The 21,730-nt window shown below is 44.2% G+C and overlaps 1 protein-coding gene across 3 annotated transcripts in view; it reads left to right on the top strand.

The window, feature by feature from the left end:
* The window catches only part of Snrk (SNF related kinase), a 47,985-nt gene that overhangs the window by 13,536 nt on the left and 12,719 nt on the right, over positions 1-21,730 (top strand). For 2 of the 3 annotated variants that reach the window (XM_075964072.1, XM_075964073.1), the window contains exons 2-3: positions 1,713-1,770; positions 5,100-5,793. In XM_075964072.1, the coding sequence (XP_075820187.1) occupies positions 5,205-5,793 (589 nt within the window). In that variant the 5' untranslated portion in view covers positions 1,713-1,770; positions 5,100-5,204. The remainder of the gene's footprint in view (positions 1-1,712; positions 1,771-5,099; positions 5,794-21,730) is intronic. The other variant, XM_075964074.1, reaches the window with a different exon arrangement.

Raw genomic sequence — 21,730 nt, 5'->3', positions numbered from 1 at the left:
AAGAGTTGTTATTTTCTGTATCTCAGGATTTTACAGCACTGTTTTTTCAGTTTTATGTGTTTGGAAAGCAAGAGAGGGCTACCAGTTCAGGGAGCTCTTTTCTTGGAGTCCACGAGCAGCCAGAAGGGAATAGCAGGAGCACAGCACGCTGAACACTTGATCTAAACAGCCCTTAAAAGAGTTATTTGTATTGCCTTTAATTGTGTGCGTGTGAGTGCAGGTGCCACAGAGAGCGTGAGTTTCAGATGGTTTTGGAGTTACAGGTGGTTGTGAACCATGTGATGTGAGTTGTTGGGAACTGAGCTGAGGGCCTCTGCAAGAACCGTAAGAGCCCTCAACTGCTGAGCCATCTCTCCAGCCCCTTCACAGCTTTTAAAGTTTGTGTGCTTGAGTTAGTTTGGTTTGGGGGTGAAACAGTGGTATTTTATTCAAACCAGGCTGACCTCAAACTCTCAATCCTTCTTCCTCTGCCTCTGAGCGCGGGTCTTACAGACAGGGCTATGTTTGTTACTAACATTGTCTAGTGAGGAAATTAACTGCACAGAAAGGTCAGGTAACTTGCTGAGGGCCTGTGGCTTGTATTGGTGGTGGATTCATATTGGATGTATTTCAGAACCAGTGTTTAACCACTGACCACAATGCTGTTTGCCACAGAAACTGTGAATGGCTGTTAGAGACAGAAGCAGGCAAGGGTAGTGGGCGGAGCTGCCGTGTCCTACTTGGAGGGGAAGGGTCTGGAAGGGAGGGGGGCAGGCAAGCTGAGGCTTACCTGTCAGTAAGCCAGGGACTGCCCACAACTGTGAGGCTTTGCTCTTTGGTTTCACTCTAGCAGTAGACTTGCTTTTGCATCCAGATGTCATCTTTTGTGTCTGCTTCTCCACACCCTGGACTCTGTTCCTAGAGAACTTAAATGTGGGCTCACTGATTGCCCAGACACTCATTACCTGTAGCCTGGGGCGTGGGCTGCGCTGGCTGCCCGGGGTATTTCGGCCAATTGCTTATTTGTGTGGTATGAGCCCACCTTGGAAAGGACCCCTCACTGTGCGAGGAACTGGGGACAGTACAGCTGCTTTGCTCATAGTGATAGTTTTGTTCACTGTCTGGTAGCAGGCATGAAGGTGTTTTGTGTGCTACTTGTTTCAGGCAGCATAATGCATTTCTCCTTGCTTTGAAGAAGAGTGTCTTATGCAGGTTCCTCTCCTCAGCTGCTGCAGTGGGAGCTTGGTGAGCTTGTTTGGGGGCTGCTGGAGGTGGGGTGGACTTCGTAGGCCGGCAAGAGGATCCTCGTCAGAGACGGCTCAGTCAGTCAGGATTCAGCAGATGCCACCCAGAAAGTCTATAGAAAACGACTAGTATTCTGGTGTTCATTGCCACTATTTCCTTAGAGCTGTGATTAAAGCTGGGGCTGGGCCTGGGGTGCCGGTGTGGACCTGGGCCTGGGGTGCCGGCGTGGACCTGGGGGCTGGGCTGCCGGCGTGGACCTGGGGGCTGGGGCCTGGACTTACTGACAGAGAACTTGCTTAGCATGAGCTTCAGCCTCCAGGACTAGAAGGGAAAGGGGAAAATTGAATAGAGAGGAGAGAGACTAGGAAACTGGGTCACCGAGGACAGATTTGCTGCTTTTAGGTTTGTCGTGTGCTAGAATATAGTTTTACTTTAAGCAAAATTGAAACATAGAATATACTGAAATCATTTTCTGTATTTTCCTTTAGGAGAAAGAAGCAACTATCAAATAGTGGTAACAGAGTAATTTGGCATGCAGTTTGCAAGGTATGTCCTAGAGCCAGCGCAGACTCACCTACACCTCTCACTTTCAACACTGCCACGGTTCCTGGCATGACCGGCACTGAGATCTCAGTGATCAAATGACAGTTTATTTGTTGTGTGTATATATGTATATGTTTGCTGTACGCATGTGTGAAGGCCAGAGCTCATCATTAGTGTCCTCTTGATCATGATCCAGCTGATCCCCCCGAATTTAAACATTTATTCACTCTGTATGTGTGCATGCATTCCGTGACTGTCTCTTGTGAAGGTCAGAGGACAGTTTCTGGGAGTCTGTTTTTTATTTTTATCACGTGGGTTCTAAAGATAGAGCTCAGGTTGTCAAGCGAGAGCCTCCCCCCCCCCCAGCCATCTCACTGGCCCTCCCCCACTTTCCTTTCTGAGACAGTCTCACTGCGCATGAGCACAGGATTCTCCTGCTTGTGCCCACATCTCCCCAGCCTTGCATGCTGAGGATACAAATGGGAGGCACCGTGTCCAACTTCTATGTGGGTGCTGGGGTTGTGGCAGGCCCTTCTGCTGTGTGCAAGCACTTCACCCACTGAGCCATTTCCGCAGCCCCAGGATTAACTTTAAAAATCCTCAGACTCATTTATCTAATCTGATCTGTTTGCCACTTTCCAGGAATACGTCTAAACAGAAATAATAGCTGGAAAGGACAAAGATGAAAAGCATGGGGCAGGCAGCCCACAAAGTCTGTTGGAAGGTGAAAGTTGAATTTACAAAATTATGTGTCATATACATACATAGGTAGGAACAGCTGAAGTCGCAGAGTTAATTGAGGTTAAACAGATTCTTTAGCCTAATATATATGAATTAAAATTTCTTTGGAGAACCTGCTGTCCAAATGCAGAAACACTTCAATTTAGATGTTCCTGTTTATGCTGGCCATTGGAATTATTAGTTCAGATGAGCCAGGCTAATACAGAGTACAGAAGAAATTGTCTCCTTTTCTAACATATTTTTTTTTACATACTAGTTTCTTTTTTAAAAAGGATTTTATGGGCTTAGAGATGGCATAGCAGTTAAGAGCACTGGTTGTTCTTCCAGAGGTCCTGAGTTCAATTCCAAGCAACCATATGGTGGCTCACTACCATCTATAGTGGGATCCAGTGCCCTCTTCTGGCCTGCAGGCATACATGCAGATAGAACACTCTTATACATAGAATATATAAATAACTAATATTTTATTTTATTTTGTGTATGTGTCTGCCTGTTGGTCTCTCTCTCTCTCTCTCTCTCTCTCTCTCTCTCTCTCTCTCTCCCTCTCTCTCCCTCTCCCTCTCCCTCTCCTTCTCCCTCTCCCTCTCCTTCTCCCTCTCCCTCTCTCTCTCTCTCCCTCTCTCTCTCTCCCTCTCTGTGTGCATGTGCGCACGCGCGTGTGCCTGTGCATGCTCTGGGTATAGGTGCCCATGAAGTCCAGAATAGGGTGTCAGATCCCCTTGAAACTGGAGCTAACACTTGTTTTGGGAATTGGGCCAAGGTCCTCTGCAAGAGCAGTAAGTATTCTTAACTGCTGAGCCATTTCCCAAGTTTCTATACTGGTTTATTAATTAAAAATCTTAGTAGAAACAGGACTAATTTGATTTGAGAACTAGTCAAACAGCACAACAGGTTGTTTTAGAGCATTGACAGATGTCAGATGCCCTGGAGTTGAAGAGAGCTCCTCCTTATCCTAGCCCTGCAGCCTAGGCAACTTACTTCATTTTTGTTGTTGTTCATTTTTGTTGTTGTTTGTTTTGCTTCAAAATGGGGTGAGTAGTCTTTTTGCTAGGCAGTTATGAAAGCTGGGAAAGGATAGTGTAAAGCTTGGTGTGTGACTGGTGTGCAGTGCTCATCCAGAGTGGCAGTGTTGTGTGTGCGCACAGTGACTTCTAAAATTGGAACATGCTAGTGAATGTGTTATTGTTGGCCTGTTAAGTTTATTGATGTGGATTTTGGAGGTGGCCCTAAGTAAGTGGTTTGGGTAATTTTGGAAGCGATGATGATGTGATAATGAGTCCATGCGTCTTGTTCACAATTGCATTTAAACTCCTGCTGTGTCAGTGTTCCAGCTGTAGCGTCACTCGAGTGGTCAGACCCATCAAGAGCAGCCTCGATGGCTGAGGGTGTAGCTCAGTGGCAGGAATGCCTGTCCAACCTTGGCGTTGATCTCCAGTATGGGCGTTGACATCTCAGTTATGTTGAAGTTTAGCTTTAATGCCATCTGTCACTTGTACATAGAGTTCCCTTGACTTCAGAGTGAGACCACCTGACCTTAGGTACCAGTGACCCAATACAGGCTCACCTTTGCAAACGTCTGTGGTAGCATGTCAGTGAGTCTGGACTTTCCTTCTGATCCTGGAATAACTGACATGCAGGGAGTGGAGTGCTCGTGCTTTGATGCGTCACAGCCCCAGTGTGCCTGAGCTTTAGTTGAGGTTATGTGCATCTCCATCACAAAACAGCACAGGTAGTGTGTCTGCTTTTATAGCACAGAGCTGGGAATGTGCGAAAGGGCAGCCCCAAAATAGTGTGTGCACACCCATAGGCCACAGGTTGATGGGAGGTCAGCACACTTCACAGGTTCTAGTACTCATTTCTAGAGTGGTTGTTCATTTTTTGTGATTCAAAGTGGTATTTTAAGTGGTATAATTTTATATATTTTTTTCCTAAGACAAGGTCAGTTATAAGAACATATTTTTACGTTAGAGGTTTATATTAGAAAGCCTGAAAATTTTAAGTATGATATGAAATATGGCTTCTAAAACCAAACCGTCTTTGAGACTTAAATGGTCTGTCAGAGTGCGTGCCTGTGTGCCCTGGGAAGTGTGTGTGTGTGAGTTAGGAGACGCCCGTGGTAATGAGCAAAAGTGTGAGTGGTCTCCAGCCAGAGCTGTTTAAGTCCTGCTAGGTCCAGGACTGTCGCATCCCTGCTGTCATGGAGCAGAGAGTAGCTTGGAAAACATTTTGGGAAATAAGTTGCATTGCAAATGTATTAAGGCAGTTTTGATTGCCCTCTTTGTATCAGTATTGATTTAGATTTGGGGAGATGGATAACGTGGGTCTTCAGGAACCTTTAGACACTTAGAGATTTCACTTGGAGATGCCCAGACAGGAGGCAGAAGAAGGCAGTGGTTTCAGTAAGAGGCTACTTTCTGTTGTGGAGTTGTGCTTACTTCTCAAACTGTTTTGAATTGTATACTCTAAGTATACAGGTTTTTAATAATGACCCTGACTTGTTTTGTATCTCAATTGACTTAAGGCTTTCAAAATAAAACAAACAAATAATTAGAAAGAAAATCCGTGTGTTCATTGTCTCTCTTGTTTTGCAGGTATCCGTTGCTATGTTGACAGTGAAGGCCTTATTTCCAGCAGCTACGCTTATATGAGAAGACTCAAGTCAAGCACTTTAAGTATTTTCCCTTTGTCCTACCAGCATGGCAGGGTTCAAGCGAGGATATGATGGAAAAATTGCTGGATTATACGATCTGGATAAAACCTTGGGTCGAGGTCATTTTGCAGTGGTTAAACTTGCCAGGCATGTCTTTACAGGTGAAAAGGTGGCAGTGAAGGTGATTGACAAGACGAAGCTAGACACCCTAGCCACCGGTCATCTCTTCCAGGAAGTACGGTGCATGAAGCTAGTGCAGCACCCGAACATCGTTCGTCTCTATGAAGTCATAGACACCCAGACCAAACTGTATCTTATTCTAGAACTTGGAGATGGAGGAGATATGTTTGACTACATCATGAAACATGAGGAAGGTCTTAATGAAGACTTGGCCAAGAAGTATTTTGCTCAGATAGTTCATGCTATATCTTACTGCCATAAACTCCATGTGGTTCACAGAGACTTAAAACCAGAGAATGTAGTCTTTTTTGAAAAACAAGGTCTTGTGAAGTTGACAGACTTTGGCTTCAGCAACAAATTTCAGCCAGGAAAGAAGCTCACTACAAGCTGTGGCTCTCTTGCATACTCTGCTCCAGAAATCCTGCTCGGAGATGAGTATGATGCCCCCGCAGTAGGTAGGTGCTCTGCCCAGGGCTGCCCGTCGGAGCTCTGCCAGCTGGTATTGGTTGAGTCAGTTGTTTATAACTGAAAGTAATTCAAAAGAGAATTTTGATTATATGTATTTTACTTAACAGATTTGGTTTTATGAATAACATGGTATGTTCCTAAGCCAGCAGGCAGGTTATTTCAAACTTACGAGGGTAAATGTCTAAGAGTATTTTTAAACAAAGGTAATTAGACTCTTATTGAAGGAACCTCTCAGGGAACTCATTGTAGCTTTTTTCTTAAAGTCTGTATTCATTTCCTTCTGTCTTCTTAGGTTTTTTCTGGCAGTGGCCCTGGCTGTCCTTTCCCGCGGACACCCTTTAACAGTCATGTCACACCCACACTGTGGTAATAAAGTGAATGTACAGTGTTCAAGAATTAGAAATTGGACTCAGGCTAACTGACTGCCCTGCTGATTCTTCACTTGTAAAGTGGATTGCTTTCCTGTGCTGTTCTGTTTGCTTTCTCATTGTTCAGATGGGAACTTTGTCCCAGTGCCACAGGAGCAAAAAGGATAGAACAGGAAACTGCTGTGCCGCATGCCTGTGGGGGGCGGTGGACAGCAGCCTAGCATCCCAGCTGCCTGTGCCTTCCCAGCATACGTGTCCCTGTCTGTGGTGGAAGCGCTTGCTGCTTCTCAGGGGAGATCAGCTTTGTCCCCATGGGACCGTGCCAGTTGTGGGGGTCATACAAGAAATTGTTTTGGCTTGAAAGGACTTGTTGAACTGAAGGTGCTGTCAGCTTTAAATTTGATTTACTCTCAGAGAAGTTCTGATGTTACATGTACGTGACATCAGACTTTCTAGACTAGAGTGTTGCGTGTGAACTACACACAGCAGGTAAGTGATGACAACAGCACGCTGACATGTTAGGTCGCGATGTCATAGTAAAACACTGTGGGACTGTTGTGTTCTGGAAAAGAAGGGACGGTGGTTGGCCTCTGCCTTCAGAGCCAACCAGGTTCCACCGCAATTTTTTGTTAGAGTATTTGAGCCAGAGATTTTGGTGAATGAAAACATTTAAATCAGAAAATAAAGCCTGGTTGACATAGGCATGGATGTAAATATATAAGACACCTTCCTGCTTTCCACACCTACAGTGAGGCTAAGTCAAGTGTGGTGAAAATCAGGAACTGTTACACAATTTAGAAGACCGTTTGGCAATACCCTGGTTAAGAAAAATATACACATCATGTGACCAAATAGCTCGTTAGCTCGTGTGTGTGTGTGTGTGTGTGTGTGTGTTGTGTGTTGTGTGTGTATGCACAGGGGGATGAAAAACGGGCCTGGTGGTGGTGGTGCACATCTTTAATCCAGCACTTGGGGGTCAGAGGCAGGCAGATCTCGGTGAGTTTGAGGCCAACCTGGTCTACAGAGCTACACAGAAACTCTGTTGGGGTGGGGTGGGGGTAGGAGTCTTTGGGACATAGCCTTGGCCTAAGCACATCCCCACCCTACTCAAGCATAAGATTACATTACTGTTGAGTGAATTGTTTCAGTATTCCTACTGAATTTTGTAGGTTGGTTAAAAGGCAGCATGCATGTCTTAGTGATGGGTTTCCTTACGTGTATTTAGGGCAGAAAGCAAAGCGGTAAAGAACACGTGCAGCACAAGCTCTGTGTATGTCTGAAGCGTAGTGTGATGGCGTGTGATGAGGGGCGGTGCATCTACAGAGTGAACACAGGGAGGTTATTGCCAGGAAGTTTTGTGTTTCTGTTCTATTTGGTATTTGGCATTTCTACACTGATGTTCTGGTATTTTCATTGTGTGTTTTCTTCTTCTCTTCCCTCTCATCTTCCTCCCTTCCTTCTCCTCCTTCTATCCTAAATATTGCATAATGAAACTTAAGAAAAGTTAAACAAAAAGAAAATGTTGGGGAATGTTGACCAAACTGGCAGATGGTTGGCTTGTGTCGGTGAAGTGCAGAGTGGTTTGAGTTCACAGGGTATTTCTTTATCTTTGTCATTTGTGTTGATTTTAACTGACTCTGTGATAAATACAAAATCTAAATGAACCAACACTCTTCTCTCTGTTAACGTGCTATCTGTTATGTCAAAATTAGTGATGTTTTGGCAAAATGAACAGAAAAACGGTGTCACTATGAAATTGGCAGGTGTTGCTGGGTGAAGATGTGGGCTCTGTGCCGTCCTTGATGTCACGTGACTTTCGCCTTAAGGCTTAGTTCTGTTGTCGTTGTATTCTTCAGGGAGTCAGGTTTTGGTTTTAGTTATTAACTATGCCTTTGTTTTCTGTGAATTTTCTTTCCCTGTCCTTTCTAGGCTTGATGTCCCCTCTTTTATGGTGTCTTCACTTCTAGTAGGCACTAGACAGGTGCTGCCTCTGCTGCAGCCTCTGCCCCTCCCGAGCATCTCCCTGTGGAGTTACTGCTCCTGACCGTGCTTGTCTTCACTGTTTGATTTCCTGTTATGCTCTAAAGCCATTTAGAATGAGTTCTTTTTTTAACTCAAAGGGCATAAATTTTGCTTATTGATTTTTAATATCTAATTTTAGTTCATTGAAGTTAACAGATGTACCCAGTTGCGTTCTGCTTTGGAAATACTTTTGGATTTTTCCCCATTGGCTTGATCATAGTGATTCTTACAGTGGTGACCTGAGTGTTCCCCGTGTGATTGATGTGTTTGTGTTTTGGGTGAAGAAACTTTATACATGAGATTGTTCATCCTGTGACCTGTTCCTTTGTAACCGCTGTCTCTTCCCAAAGGAACGATGCTGTTCCCACTCTGGTCTGTGGATTCTGTTGTGATCAGCTTCTGCTTTGTGCATGCTGTTTTGAAACCGTGAAGTTTGAATTACAAGTTTATTTCCCATGAAATAAACTAATATAAAAACAACTTGTTTGGTTATTCAGCTATCCCTCAGTTCTGCTTAGTCACCTGTAGTTTAGTTATTGGTGTTTAGGTTCATACCCTTCCAGTAATATAAAGCTTTTATTTTCACATATAATCTGTGAGTCTGTTTTAAGGAGCTGAATTTAGTCTATGGGTATTGCTGGAATATTTTAATCTACTTGTGTGTGTGTGTGTGTGTGTGTGTGTGTTCTCTTACATGTCCTCTTTCCCGGTTTTGATAGGTTACCCAGGTTTCTTTCCCAGTTGTTTGCAGTCTGTGCAGTTGGTTTTTCTTCATTGGCTTTGCTCTCAGCACCCAGAGTTCTTGTGTCTGGAGTAGTTCTCTTCCCCTGCAGCTAGGACACGTCAGTGGTGGGATTTGGAGTTGCTTCCGTTTGGCTGATGTTACTTTTACTTATTTTCATAACTGTCTTGACTTCCTGTCCTTCACTTGAATGATTGTTTCTCTTTTCATATTTCTTTGTTTTTTCATCCTTTTATGGAGGATTTGCAAAATTTTTTAAATCTATCTAAAAATGTACTCACAGTGATACTTTTGCTGGATATAGAAACACATTCTAATTAATTTTCCTCTTAACTTTTAGATCATCTCTGCCATCCTTTTGCCTCTGCAGTGCCCAGTCTGGTGTGTTTGTCGCTGATTCCGTGCCCTCACTTGTCTGTGAGCACTGCTAAGGGCATTGGCCCGGGTATTTATTCTTGTGCTCTGGGACCTCGGTTCTTCTTACATTCATTTTCCTGGGTTTGTGGGGAGACTGGTTGTTTCTGAGATTTTCAAACAGTTTACCTGTGAATATGTTGTCTTGGTGTTGTGGTCTCCGAGTGGGTCAAGAAGAGCAGGGTGTGCACCTAAGTGGGAGTCCGGGTTGGGGACTTACTGTGTGGCGGATTCAGTGTGTCCTCTAGATGCCATCCCATCCTCTTTCCCAGTGCCCTCACCCATGCGGCCTGGTGTGCCCCAGAGAAAACAGCTGTGCTCACGTGGACCCTCAAGTCCACCAGTGTAAGGACAGCTGTACCACCACGCCATGGGTATGTGCAGCAATAAAAGATGCCCACTGCTGACGTGACTTGAGTCTGTTTTCAGGGTCAGGAGGTGCATACTTTAATTCTATCCCTAGGGAGGGAGAGGCAGGAGGATGAGGAATTTAAGCCAGCTTTAGTTACGGAGTGAATTGTCTCTAACAAAAGTAAACAAGAAAACTTCACCTCCTCTCAGAACATTGTAGACTCTATAATGTAATTCTCTTGAAGTGAAATTGTAGGGGCACGTTGGTGATTGCATGGGGCTAAAGGTGGTGGTGGGTAGCTTGGCAACACAAGGCAGGGAGGGCCCTTATGATGAGACTTCTGTGTCTGCCTGTGATAAAATTGCATCAGAACTGCACACAGGTATGGGTAAAACACTGAGTTCTGAGCGGTGCCAGTGTCCGTTTCTGCTTTTGATCTTCTGCTCACGGGGAAACACCACATGACACCTGTCTCTCTACATGGAGGATATGGCCTGTGTTGTTGTGAATCTGTATGTATGTGTGTCTCCCTGAGCCTCTGTATAATCAGTTGGTGAAGGCAGGCGTTCACAGGGAGGGGATTCCTGGATCTGGGTTGAAGCTGGATCAGGCAGTCACCAGTCATGTGGAAACAATGTGATCCATTTCTTGTAAAATGTGTTAGATCCTGGGTATTGTTTAGAGACTTCATCTTTCAGTCAGAAACAAAACTGGACTGCTTCTGGGCATCATGGTTCATGCCTGTAGTCCCTAGGATTGGAGTGCTGTGTTTGAGACCAGCCTGAGCTGTAGTCAGCACAACTTTCAGGATTGGTTTCCTGTGCCCTCCTGACTCGATGTCTTTGTTAGGTGTTCTGATTGGCTCTGCTGTAATCACTGCTATTGACCACACTCTGGGCCCAAGTCTGTTTCTGGACTTTCTCATCTCCTTTTCTTTTGCCTGGAACAGAATAATCTTGTCTAGGATTCTCCCCATATGTCAGCAGGTCTGTGAGGCCCTTACTACTCCCTAGTGGAGACCCTGCATGGCCAGTCCCTGGGCTCTGTTACCGCCTGCAGCTCCGGACACTGAAGCCCTGCAGACATTGACATAATTGCTTCAGTGCTTCCTCTTCTGGAGAGGCCCAGAATGCCTTGCTCTGTGCTGAGGCTGCTGTCCCATGGGGACATTTGGCCTTAGTTCCTGGCTGCCTCTGCTGTGGGAGAAAGAGTATTTAAGGTGCTGTCTACTTTGGGAACCTGCCCTCGGGGAATTTCTACAATGCTGGCTGCCTTGGGAAAATGGGGAGAAAGGGTGAGCCCGGGACCTTTGCTCACATGTTTTCCCACATGCTGGTTTTAGTTGTATTTTAGTTCAGGAGTTGTTTACATAGGCGTACTAGATCAGCTTCTAAAGCTGGGATCTCTCTTCCGCTTTGAGAAATAAAGCGCTGGTGTTTATTTCATAGTTGACTCGTCTTTGTGTTAAAAAGTGTAGCTTAGTTGGTAGAGCACTTTCCCAACATGCACAAGGCCCTGGTTTCAACCCCTAGTGCTACGTAAAACTGGATATTGTCCTGACCAGGTGCTCTGAAACCCCAGGACTCGTGAGATGAAAGTGGGTTTCAGAAGTTAAAGGTCATAACCTCTGCACCCCATATTTCTCTTCCTATCACTGTGGACACGGGGGAGGCCAAAACTTCAGAATCATTTTCAGAACAGACAGGCAGCAACCGTTTTAACTCAGAAATGAGTATAGGTGCAGATGGACTTGTCTTCATTTGGGTCACGTGCTCAAAACAGTGACCCCACACATACACCTTTTGTTGAGATGGGTTTGGTATGTAGTCCAGGCTGACCTCCAGCTCAGAATTCTCCTGCCTCCGCTTTCTGAGTATGAGGTGGTAAGAGAGGGTCTGTGCTTTCTGTTGTTGGTTCTTAAAAACTATCTATGTGTGAAATGTAAGCCTTTGACAAAGAAAAGCTGGCTTGTAAAGTCTCTTTCTGTTTTTTGAAATGAAGTATCCTGTAGCCCAGGCTGGCTCTAGACTGACTTATGTAGCTGAGGATGGCCTTGCAGAGGTCTCTTACTTCTTTGAGTGGTGTGGTTGCTGTCGCTCAGTCAGCCGCTCACCTGTCTGTGCTGGCTGTGGTTGAGCTTGAGCAAGAGCAGGTGCAGAGCTTCTTTACAGCTAGTGTGTCTTCACCAGCCTTTTCCTTTCTCACTCCCATCTTCCTTTACTGCACACACCTGTATAATTCCCTTGGGTTTTAAAACACTGATTTACCCAGGTTTTATTGGTAAGATTTTTGTTTTTGTTGCTTTTAAATTATGACTAAGGATTAGAAAGATAGCTCAATTGGCAAGATGGCTAGAAGACCTGAGTTCCATCCCCAGAATTCACGTTTTTAAAAGTCAGATGTGTTAGTGTGTGCGCTAAGGGGTTGGAGACAGGCGGATCCCTGAGGCCAGCCTAGTCTCCTTGGTGACTCTGGGTTAGTGAGAGCCTTGTCTGAGAAGGAATAAGCACAGTGCCCGCACCCGAGGAGCAGCACCCGAGGCTGTCCTCTGCCTCCACATGGACATTTCTCCCTGCTGCACAAGTGCACACAGATACATTCTGTGTTTTATAATGTCCCTAAAATGTAACTTAGAATCATGTTAGCCTCTGAAACTTGAGGCAGAAACTGTAGTAAGACAGCTTTTGTGGCTCCGTGTCTAGAGACTTGAGAGTAGAAGTCCTCTCCTGGAGCCAAGGCAGTGGGCATGTTTCTGTGGTGGTGAAAATAAAGGAGGGCTAGTGGAGACATTGAATACAGAAGGTGAAGGGGTTTGGGTGTTTTGCCTGTGTGCATGTCTGCCACATGTGTACAGTGCCTGTGGAAGCCAGAAGAGGGCATCGAAAAACCTGGGATTAGAATTACAGATGGTTATGGACCAATGAATGTATGGGCACCGGGAACTGAACCCAGGTCCTCTGAAAGTACAACCAGTGTTCTTAACCACTGCACCATCTCTCTACCTCCACCCCTTTTCTTACTGTAGTTTAAATTACCCAGCTGTGATTTGGGTAGGAGATGCTGAGGGAAATTTGCACCAAGACAAAGCTGTTCCTGAAGAGGTCAGCAACCAGTCTGCATGTGGTGTCATGGACTTGGAAGAAGTGGTCAGCACGTCTGATGTATGTTTTTAAACTCATTTGGTTTTATTAACTAAGTTTATATGCACCAGCCCTTCACTGGATCTTGAAGTATTTGCTAAGATTCAGAAGACCCACCATGGGCTGAGAGCTCAGTAGATGGAGGGAAGGCCCAGATGGTATGATCCGTCACTGTGTACCAGGGACTGACATTGGTGGGACAGATTCTTAGAAGACAAGGAGTCCATCAGAACACCAGGATCAGTGGTGTGAACAAAGCACATAAAGTGTAAGTCAGCTCCACCCTGGGGTTTTCTTTTTGGTTTGGGGCTTTTAGTGATTCTCTGCTTTTCAGGTACTTCGCAAAAGAGCCTTTCTGTTAAAGAACACCATTTGCTAACTGGACTTGGCTGTCACAGGGAGGCATTGAGGTGTTGGCTTGCTTTCTGCTTCATCTGAGGACATTTGCAGTCAGCCCTTGCAAATGTACTTTCAGTTAGCACGGTGGGACCAGCCAAACTGATGACTCCATGAGGGGGCAGAGTCCCAGTTACTAATCAGTCTTAATTTTGTGCTCAGTGGGTACTTTGCTGTTTGTCCAATACAGGCAGAACTGTTATCGAATTATAAGAAAATAACTTATACAAATTGCTACGACTGACTATCTAACTTCAATATCAAAATGATAGCATGAATTAGGGGAGTCGGGGTTAACTGTTAGAGAATTTGAGTAGCCTATGGCTAACCTTTGACTCTCTAGCATTGTTAAGGGAGGGAGAGAGAGCCATCATGTGGTCCAGGGGCTGCCGCAGATGGGGTGAGGATGCTCAGACTCCTAAACTGTCAGTCACTCTGTTCACTGGAGACCTGCTTATATAACTTCCTTCTCCTTTTCTTTCCTTTTTAAAAGCAGAATCTCACCCCGTAGTCTAGGCTGGTATTTGTACTTCTGTCCTCCTGCTCAGTCTCCAGTGCTGAATTCTAAGTGTGCAACACCACTCCCTGCTCATACCTTTTGAGTTGGCCTTAATTTACCAGGGTACCAGGAGCTGAAAAACAAGAAACAACAAATAAAACCCATAGTTCTTGGTAACTAAAATGGACAAACCACATTTTTTGTTTGTTTTGTTCATGGCTGTCATTTAGAATCTCTTACAGATTTGCAGTTATTTTACATAAAATGCTAGCAAGCCGAATGTTTCCCTGTTTACAGCTTTCGGCTGGTAGGTGGTGTGGAGACCCTGAGGAGAGCTTCCTATGGGCAGGAGTTGGGAGGAGTGCAGTGCTCAAGGACCTCCCAGGCCTCACTCTGATGGCATCTTGGTGCACAGCCTGGTGAATATATGTGTCTGCCTGTGGCCCTTTAGTGGGGACCGTGGCCCATGAGGGTTCCTCTGCATCTGCATCCATAGACGGACTTTCTTTGGGAAAGGCTTTCTTGGCCTTTAGCTTAGGCTCTTCAAACTTAAATCTACCAGTTTCTATTAATCTACATTTTGCTGTGTAGGTTCTACCTCTCTCACATTCTACATCTGATTTGTTCAGCATCTCTCTGGCATCTCTCCACCTCTCTTCCCGTCCCGCCTATTCTCTCCTGCCTAGCTGTTGGCCATTCAGCTCTATTAAACCAATCAGAAGGTACCTTTCACACAGTGTGATCAAATATCCTGCAACATTTCCCCTTTTGTCTACATAAAAAGGAAAGGTTTTAACTCCAAAATAGTAAAACTGTTTACAATAAGAACAGTTGTCAGATAAGAATTCTATTTACAATGTCTAGTCCATTGATATTTGGCAAATTTGGAGTAAATACTCTATTTATTCTACCTTGATGAATCCAACTTTTTATACCTAACCCACGTTCTATCATAGTTTGTATTACCTTCCTAAAAATATCTTTTTAGACCATAAAACATTTTTTTAGAGAAGTAATTTAAGTTTTTATGTCTCTAAACTTACACATTTTACTTCTCTTTTGTGAATTTAAGCTGTGACTATAACTATGTAGACTTCAATCCCATCAGAGACCAAAGGAGGATATACTGTTACCTGAGTGACCAGGAGGTACAGAACAAACAACTTGCAAAATTACAGAAATGATAGAGACAGCTGGCTGCCTGGACAGTCACCCACGGTTCCTCTGCAAGGATGGGGCGTCCATCTTGAGCCTACAGGCCGAGACTTTCTGACTGACATTTTTGTGAAGCAGGAATGAATCCTTTAAGGACTGCCCTGCCTTATCTTGGCAAAATATGACAGTCACCTTTTTTTGTGTCCTGCTGCCCAGTTTGGACAGCACACTGTCAGCAGTTGAGTGAAGGGCAGGTTCTTGCCCGGTGGCTGACTTTGCCACAATAAAAGCAAACTCTGTATGTAGGTTCTTTGATGCCCCTAATTCTTTTTTGAAGTAAATTGTTGCTTCTAGGGACAGATTTGTCTCACTGTCAGGAAAAGCCATGTGTTATTAAAACATCTTAACATCTTAAATGCCATATTCTTTAGGTCTCTTAAGTGTTTGGAGACCTTCTATCTAAAATATATCTGCTTGATCATGAAAACATACCTAACATGGCCACAGATTTAATTGTTATAGATGACTAACTACTAATGTGCATTTCTTATTATCCTAAATAACTTTCAAGGATTAGAACTTTACATTAGATTTTTAATTGAGTGGCATAGGTATAATCCTTTAAAGAGTAGAAACATATATGCAGTATGTTCTAACAAAAATAACCTTAAACTTGTATCAATATATAAAAATACCTTAAACAAGAGTAGAAACATATATGCAGTATGTTCTAACAAAAAATTCTTAAATTTGTATCATATATAAAAATCCATACCAATGTAAAATATTTGAGATTAATAGTTGATTTTGAATTTAAAAGTAGATTTAAAAATCTACCCTTTTATTCTATCATTCCTATACCCCCCCCCCATTTTCTTCTTAGAAAGAGATCCCTAAATCTAACCTTTGCTTAGTTTTTTTTTCCCTGACCGTGACCAGAAACAACTTGAAACTATCTCCTCCCCAAACAAGGGCAAACATTCCCTGAACAACCAGAAATCACCCACCCCACCTCTTGGGAATGTGGGCGTTATATTCTTAAAATTACTTGTTGTTGTCTGGGGATGATGATGTCTTTAGGGAACCCTGAGAAAACTGAGATAATGGTCAAGTCCTGGGAGAGCTAGCTGTATCATTTTCTGTTCAGTCTCTGTGTGATGGGGAAATAGAGCTCGTGTCCCGATTGGCATGGTCCGTGAGGCTGACAACTTTGAAGCTGTCCTAGGTGCATATTTTTGAGGAAACTGCAGCAAAGGCATTGTGAGTCTGGGTCACCTGGGCTGCTTGTCTTCACTGGTGTCTGGGCTTTTTTTCTGAAAACATACAAGCTTCTAGAGGTAACATACATGCCCGCACTAACAGATATAGAATGTGCAGTGTATACAGGTCAACTAAAGATAAGTTTTTGTTCTGTGTTTGATCGGGGAAGAGGCATCTGTCAACTTTGTAAGTCTGTTTGGACTGAATAACCAACTGTAATGTAACTTTCCAGCCATGCTGTATGAAAGGATGGCATGTAATAAATCATGAGGACTCTAGCTGATAAGATCTGTCCCGTCTCCCTCAGCCTCTGAGCTGTCCCCACGTCAAGGGCTCAGCTCACACGCCACCTGCCTTGTAGTCTTTCCCGGTCTCTTCCTTCATGTCTGCAGCCAAGATTTTCTGGTGGTCTCCCCTGATCAAATCTGATCTTTATTAATTTTGAAGGAATTCATAGCTCTTTATTTCCTGTGAAAGCAAAGTTATAACCTCTCCCCCCATGCCACACATTTTCTGATTTCCACTTTGAAGTTAAGACATTCTTGAAATATATAGACTGATTTAACTCAGTAGTTTTTTCCCACAGTCCAATATCTCTCAGCAGCTGGCGTGTTTTTGTTCATTAGCATTTAAAAATTTCAGTCAACAAGGCACCATCCAGGGTCCAGACCCCTGTGTATTTTCATCCTTACATGGCTTCTTTTTATAATACTTTATTCTTTCTTTAAAGATTTCCCTTATTATTTTAAATTATTTATTTTTCTATCTGTGCCCATATTCTTTTCTTTCTTCAGCATCTAAGCTCATTTCTAAGCATGAGCTGTTTAGGCACTCTGCCCCCTTAAGGTTCATGGGCACCAGTGGTCGCCACACCTAACCGTCCTAGCTGGATCTAGCCATCCCAACTCTGGGAAGTTGCTGAACCCACTTTCCAGAGTCCCTGTGAGCCACAGCCACCTGTCATGCTTGTGGAGAGGCCCAGGCTGTGACTGTGGTGCTGGCTGGTGTGACTTCTTCTGTGAGGTCATGCCAAGTGTTGGAATACCAAATGTAGTCAGACTGGGACTGCCAGCTCCCCAATAATGACACAGATTTATTATTAATTATGAGAGCTTGGCCTTTAGCTTAGGCATGTTCCCAGCTATCTCCTATAACTTAAATTAACCTGTTTCTATTAATCTATATTTTGCCACATGGATTTTACCTTTTTTCCATTCTGTATATTCGACTTGTTTTGCATCTCTCTCCACTCTCTTCTTCCCAGAGTTCTTCTCTTTCATCAGAAGTGCTGCCTATTACTTTCTGCCAAGCTGTTGACCATTTAACATCTTACTAACACAGTCAGAAGGTGTCCTTCACACAGTGTGATCAAATATCCTGCAAAAGCTGACTGTAAGGATAGTTTATTTGGGGAATAAGGGATGACAGACCCCCTTGGTTTGCAGTCTGTCAAATGAATTCTAGTTCAACTAAGGGTTTGTATATGAAGATTTAAGGGGAAGGTGAGCATTAATGTATACTTGGCCTTTCTGAGCAGATGAAAAGGACCTCATTAACTTATGTAATGGGCATAGTAGAAGAGAACATTTAATCTTACAATTGATCGTAGTATTCAGGATGTAGTATAAAGCTTTAGTGATGAAGACTGTGAAGGAAAACACAGTGACAGGAGAGAGTGGAGCGTCCATAAACGACACGACACACACATAGTCAGCTGCTTTCCAGGAAGAAAGGTGTCAGTCAGTGGAGAAAGATAATTTCTCAGTATGGTTGCAGACACCGTCTGTGTAAGCTCAGCTCAGAGACCAAATGTCAACCTAGAGAACTCCTAGAAGGAACATGGAGATGTTTGCAGGCTCAGCTTAGCTAGAGGTGTTTAGATGTCACAACAAAAAGCATGAGTAAGAGAAAAAGTCACTTATCTATTAAAGAACTTGTTTCCAGAATGTATCAGACACTCTCAGCCCAGTTGGGCATGGTGTCTGAAGCAGGGGACCATGAGCTGGAGGCCAGTCTGGGCTATACAGGAACATTTTGGCTCAAAACTATGACAGTAATAAAAGGCAGCCTAACTTAAAAATGGCTAAAGGCACCACCACCTTTAATCCTAGCACTTGGGAGGCAAAGCAGACGGGTCTGAGTTTAAGGCCAGACTGAGCTACAGAGTGAGTTCTAGTATAGCCAGAGCTACACAGAGAAACCCTGTATCTAAAAACAAACAAACAAACAAACAAACAAACCAGAGTTGATGCCAGGCGAACACACCTAGGTACTCTGTTCCATTGCCACTCAGGAAATTCAAGCTGAAAACCACACCTATTAGGTTGGCTGTCATTTTTTTAAACTGAGAATAGCAAGAACTGACAGGGATACTCATATTGTAAGTTCAGTTGAATGGGACAACCCAAACTCATTTTTGGTGGAACCATAGAATCAAGGTACCTCTTTGGAAATGGCGGCCTGTCTCATTAAGAGTCCACACCCACCTAGCATGGCACTCTTGACGGCCAATTTTGCCTGCCCCGCAGAAATGGCAGCCTGCTTCATGCTCTTGAAAGGGCGGTTTTGTGTGCTTCGGTTATGTTGCAGTGCACTGTGGGGGTTTGAAGTCACTGTGTGACGACAGCGTTCTGCAGTGGTTCCTCCCTGGAGAGCATCCACACTGACACACCGTGAAAGGCATGTGCCCGTGCCCTTGGCTCATGCTTTTTACTTCCATGAATATCGGCACCTTAGACTTTGGAGATCAGTTCTACAACAACATTGAGTGGTAGCTAGATATTTTCCCCTAGGGCTAGTAAAAGGGACGTAGTCATCGAAGATTTAGATTTTTTTTAAAGACTTATTTATTTATTTATACAGTATCCTGCCTGCAGGCCAGAAGAGGGCACCAGATTTCATTATAGGTGATTGTGAGCCACCATGTGGTTGCTGGGAATTGAACTCAACACCTCTGGAAGAGCAGTCAGTGCTTTTAACCCCTGAGCCATCTCTTCAGCCCTCAAAGATCTAATTTTGTAAGGTATGAATTTGTAACTAACTGATTCTTCACCATAGTCTTTAGGAGTACCGTGAGGAGTTGTTCTGGTGAGTTAAAGAATTGGAGATGATCAGGCGTTCGGGTGGACTTTGTCCGGTGATGTACCTGGGTGGCCTGTGTTTGCTCTAACTTTGCTGTCTCCTTTGAAGAAGGGGAATGAGAGTAGTCAGAACAGCCACCAGCACTACCTGACTCCTTCCTGGTTCATGAGCATGGGATCAGTTCCCTCCACATGGTAGTATCACACACACACACACATACATACAAAGATGGTCCGTTATCCTGGATTTAAAAAATGTTTTATAATTATATTTTTGTAGAAAATAGCTGTTTTTCTCATCTGAGTTTTCTTAATCTTTGAAGCAATTACTTGCTTTAAAATTTGAAATAATTCTTATTTCTCTTGTTATGGAGAAATTGATCTGTGAGTCCCTTGAGGGGATCCTACAGATTGCCCCATCACAAGTAGAGACTCCCCGTCTCCAAGAACACAGACTATGTTGAGGCTGCCTTCTTTACCCCTTTCATTTCTGTAGAGATTGTCACCCGCACCCCCAGTTCTGCTCTGTAGCCAGGGGCAGCTGATCTCACCAAGAACTTACCAGAGAAGTGGTGGAAGGAAGGATTAGGCTCAGAAAGCTGGATAAGTTGCCCTGGCAGCGCATTCCTCTCGTGAAGCCATACGAAAAGCAATAACTGAGCTGTGGTTTTGTTTTTGTTTTAGGGCTAGCAATCTCATCTTCATTTTATGGAGTTGTTTCCTGACAGCAGTAGGTTGTAAAGTGGGTGTGAGGGGATGCTGAGTTGGTATCTGCTGCCTGCCTGGTGTAGGGGTGTGTATGTGTGTGCGTGAGTGTGCGTTGTGTGTGTGTGTATGTGCACGTGTGTGTGTGTGCACGCACATGTGCTCACAGTGTGGCTGATAACTCTTTGGCTTCTTGAACTTTTCCATTTCAGTTGAGCAAACAAGTTTGCACAAGGCAGTAAGCAGCTGACCACAGCAAACTTCACCCCCCTCCATCTGCTGCAGACTTCTTAGACTCCTTCTCTTTGGTGTTTTTTGGAGGCTAGGAATAGGTACTGCCTGCCCCTGCAGTCTGGGACTACCTTTCCCACAGTATTTGCAGAACTGTCTTGTCCATGATCTTAGGTTCACCCCAGTAGCAGGCTCAGCTAGGTGCAGGGGATGTGTCCTGTATTCAGAGCCCTCAGCACAGTGGTAGAAAACTGTAATGGCAACCCATAGCTGAGATTTCCTGGTGCTAGGTCTCCAGGCTGGAGGGCAGTGTGAGGGACCTCAGGGAAGATGGGGGAGCACTTTGAGAATTTAAGCAGGTAGCAGACTTGTAGAGTAGTGGTCAGTGCTGTTTGCTAAGCTTAGACCCAGGTAGAAGTGCCGTGAGAGAGGCCGGGCTGCAGATGGGGACAGTTTGGGGCAAAGTCCTTAGCTTAGCTCAGGTGGCACTGGTTTTTAGTTTTAAGGAGCATTTCTGTGCATTCAGGTCTTGCTGGAAAGGAGATATGGAGAAGCAGGCTGGAATGGACACATTCTTTTTGGCTCTGTTTCCCCCTGAAACCATCTTCAGACTAGAGAATGGCCGAAACTAAGGGGACAGAGACAGATTATTGACTTTGTGAAGAGCCTGTCTGGGTTCCTCCACCCTCTTTGACTTTGCCTTTGGTGCTGGGGATCAAACCCAGGGCTTTGCATATGCCTGGTACCTTACCCCTGAGCTGCGGCCCTGACTCAGCTTAACTCTTAGCAATCTGTTGAAATAACCCGATAGTTGATGTGTGCGCTAGCCCTGGTATCCTTGGGACTAACCACAAACCTTGTTTGGAGTAGGAAAGAGTCTTCAGTAACCAGCACTCCAGGTGATTTTGGATGCAGACCAGTAGTTCTTGCTGGGTAAATAGGAATTCAGTGTGGTAAATCACAGGCAGGTAGGTTGCAGATTATCATACGAGAAACAAGGGACCTGGCATTTATCGTAGGCCCCCAGGATCCACAGAGTTCTGAAAAGAGCCCTGGGTGTCTTTGACACTGGTCAGAAGGGTGTAGCTCTCAGCTGCTGTGGGTGGTGGTGTGGGTGCTGCTGTCTCACTGACAGTGGTGTAGACCATTCTGGTTCTGTTGATTTATTGACTCGTGACTGATTCTGTTAAAAGAAAGCTTGAGAAAAATAGAGGTTTTTACCTTAAACCTTCCATTCTTCCCATTTTTATTACTTTCTAGTCTTTATTTTAGATATGATTTTTTTAAAAATTAGTGTGTTCTTTTGTTGTTCTTGTTTTCATTTTGATCTTTTGGTAGCCTGCCTAAAAAAGTCTTTCTAATATAAACTCTACACCAGCCTGAGAATCAGCATCCTTTATCTGTGTTGTGACTGATAGTCCTACTGTGTGTATAGCATGGAGACTTCAGGACTCATTTGGAAATTGTATTTCTAGTTCTCCTTAGAGCAGCCAGTGGGACTCCCATCCTCTGTAACATCAGACTAAGACCTGTCCACTTTTCATGTGTTACCATGAATTG

The sequence above is a fragment of the Microtus pennsylvanicus genome, chromosome 3 (assembly GCF_037038515.1).
Source record: "Microtus pennsylvanicus isolate mMicPen1 chromosome 3, mMicPen1.hap1, whole genome shotgun sequence".
In the NCBI taxonomy this organism is placed as follows: Eukaryota; Metazoa; Chordata; class Mammalia; order Rodentia; family Cricetidae; genus Microtus; species Microtus pennsylvanicus.
This window is presented reverse-complemented; position numbering and strand designations above follow the sequence as displayed.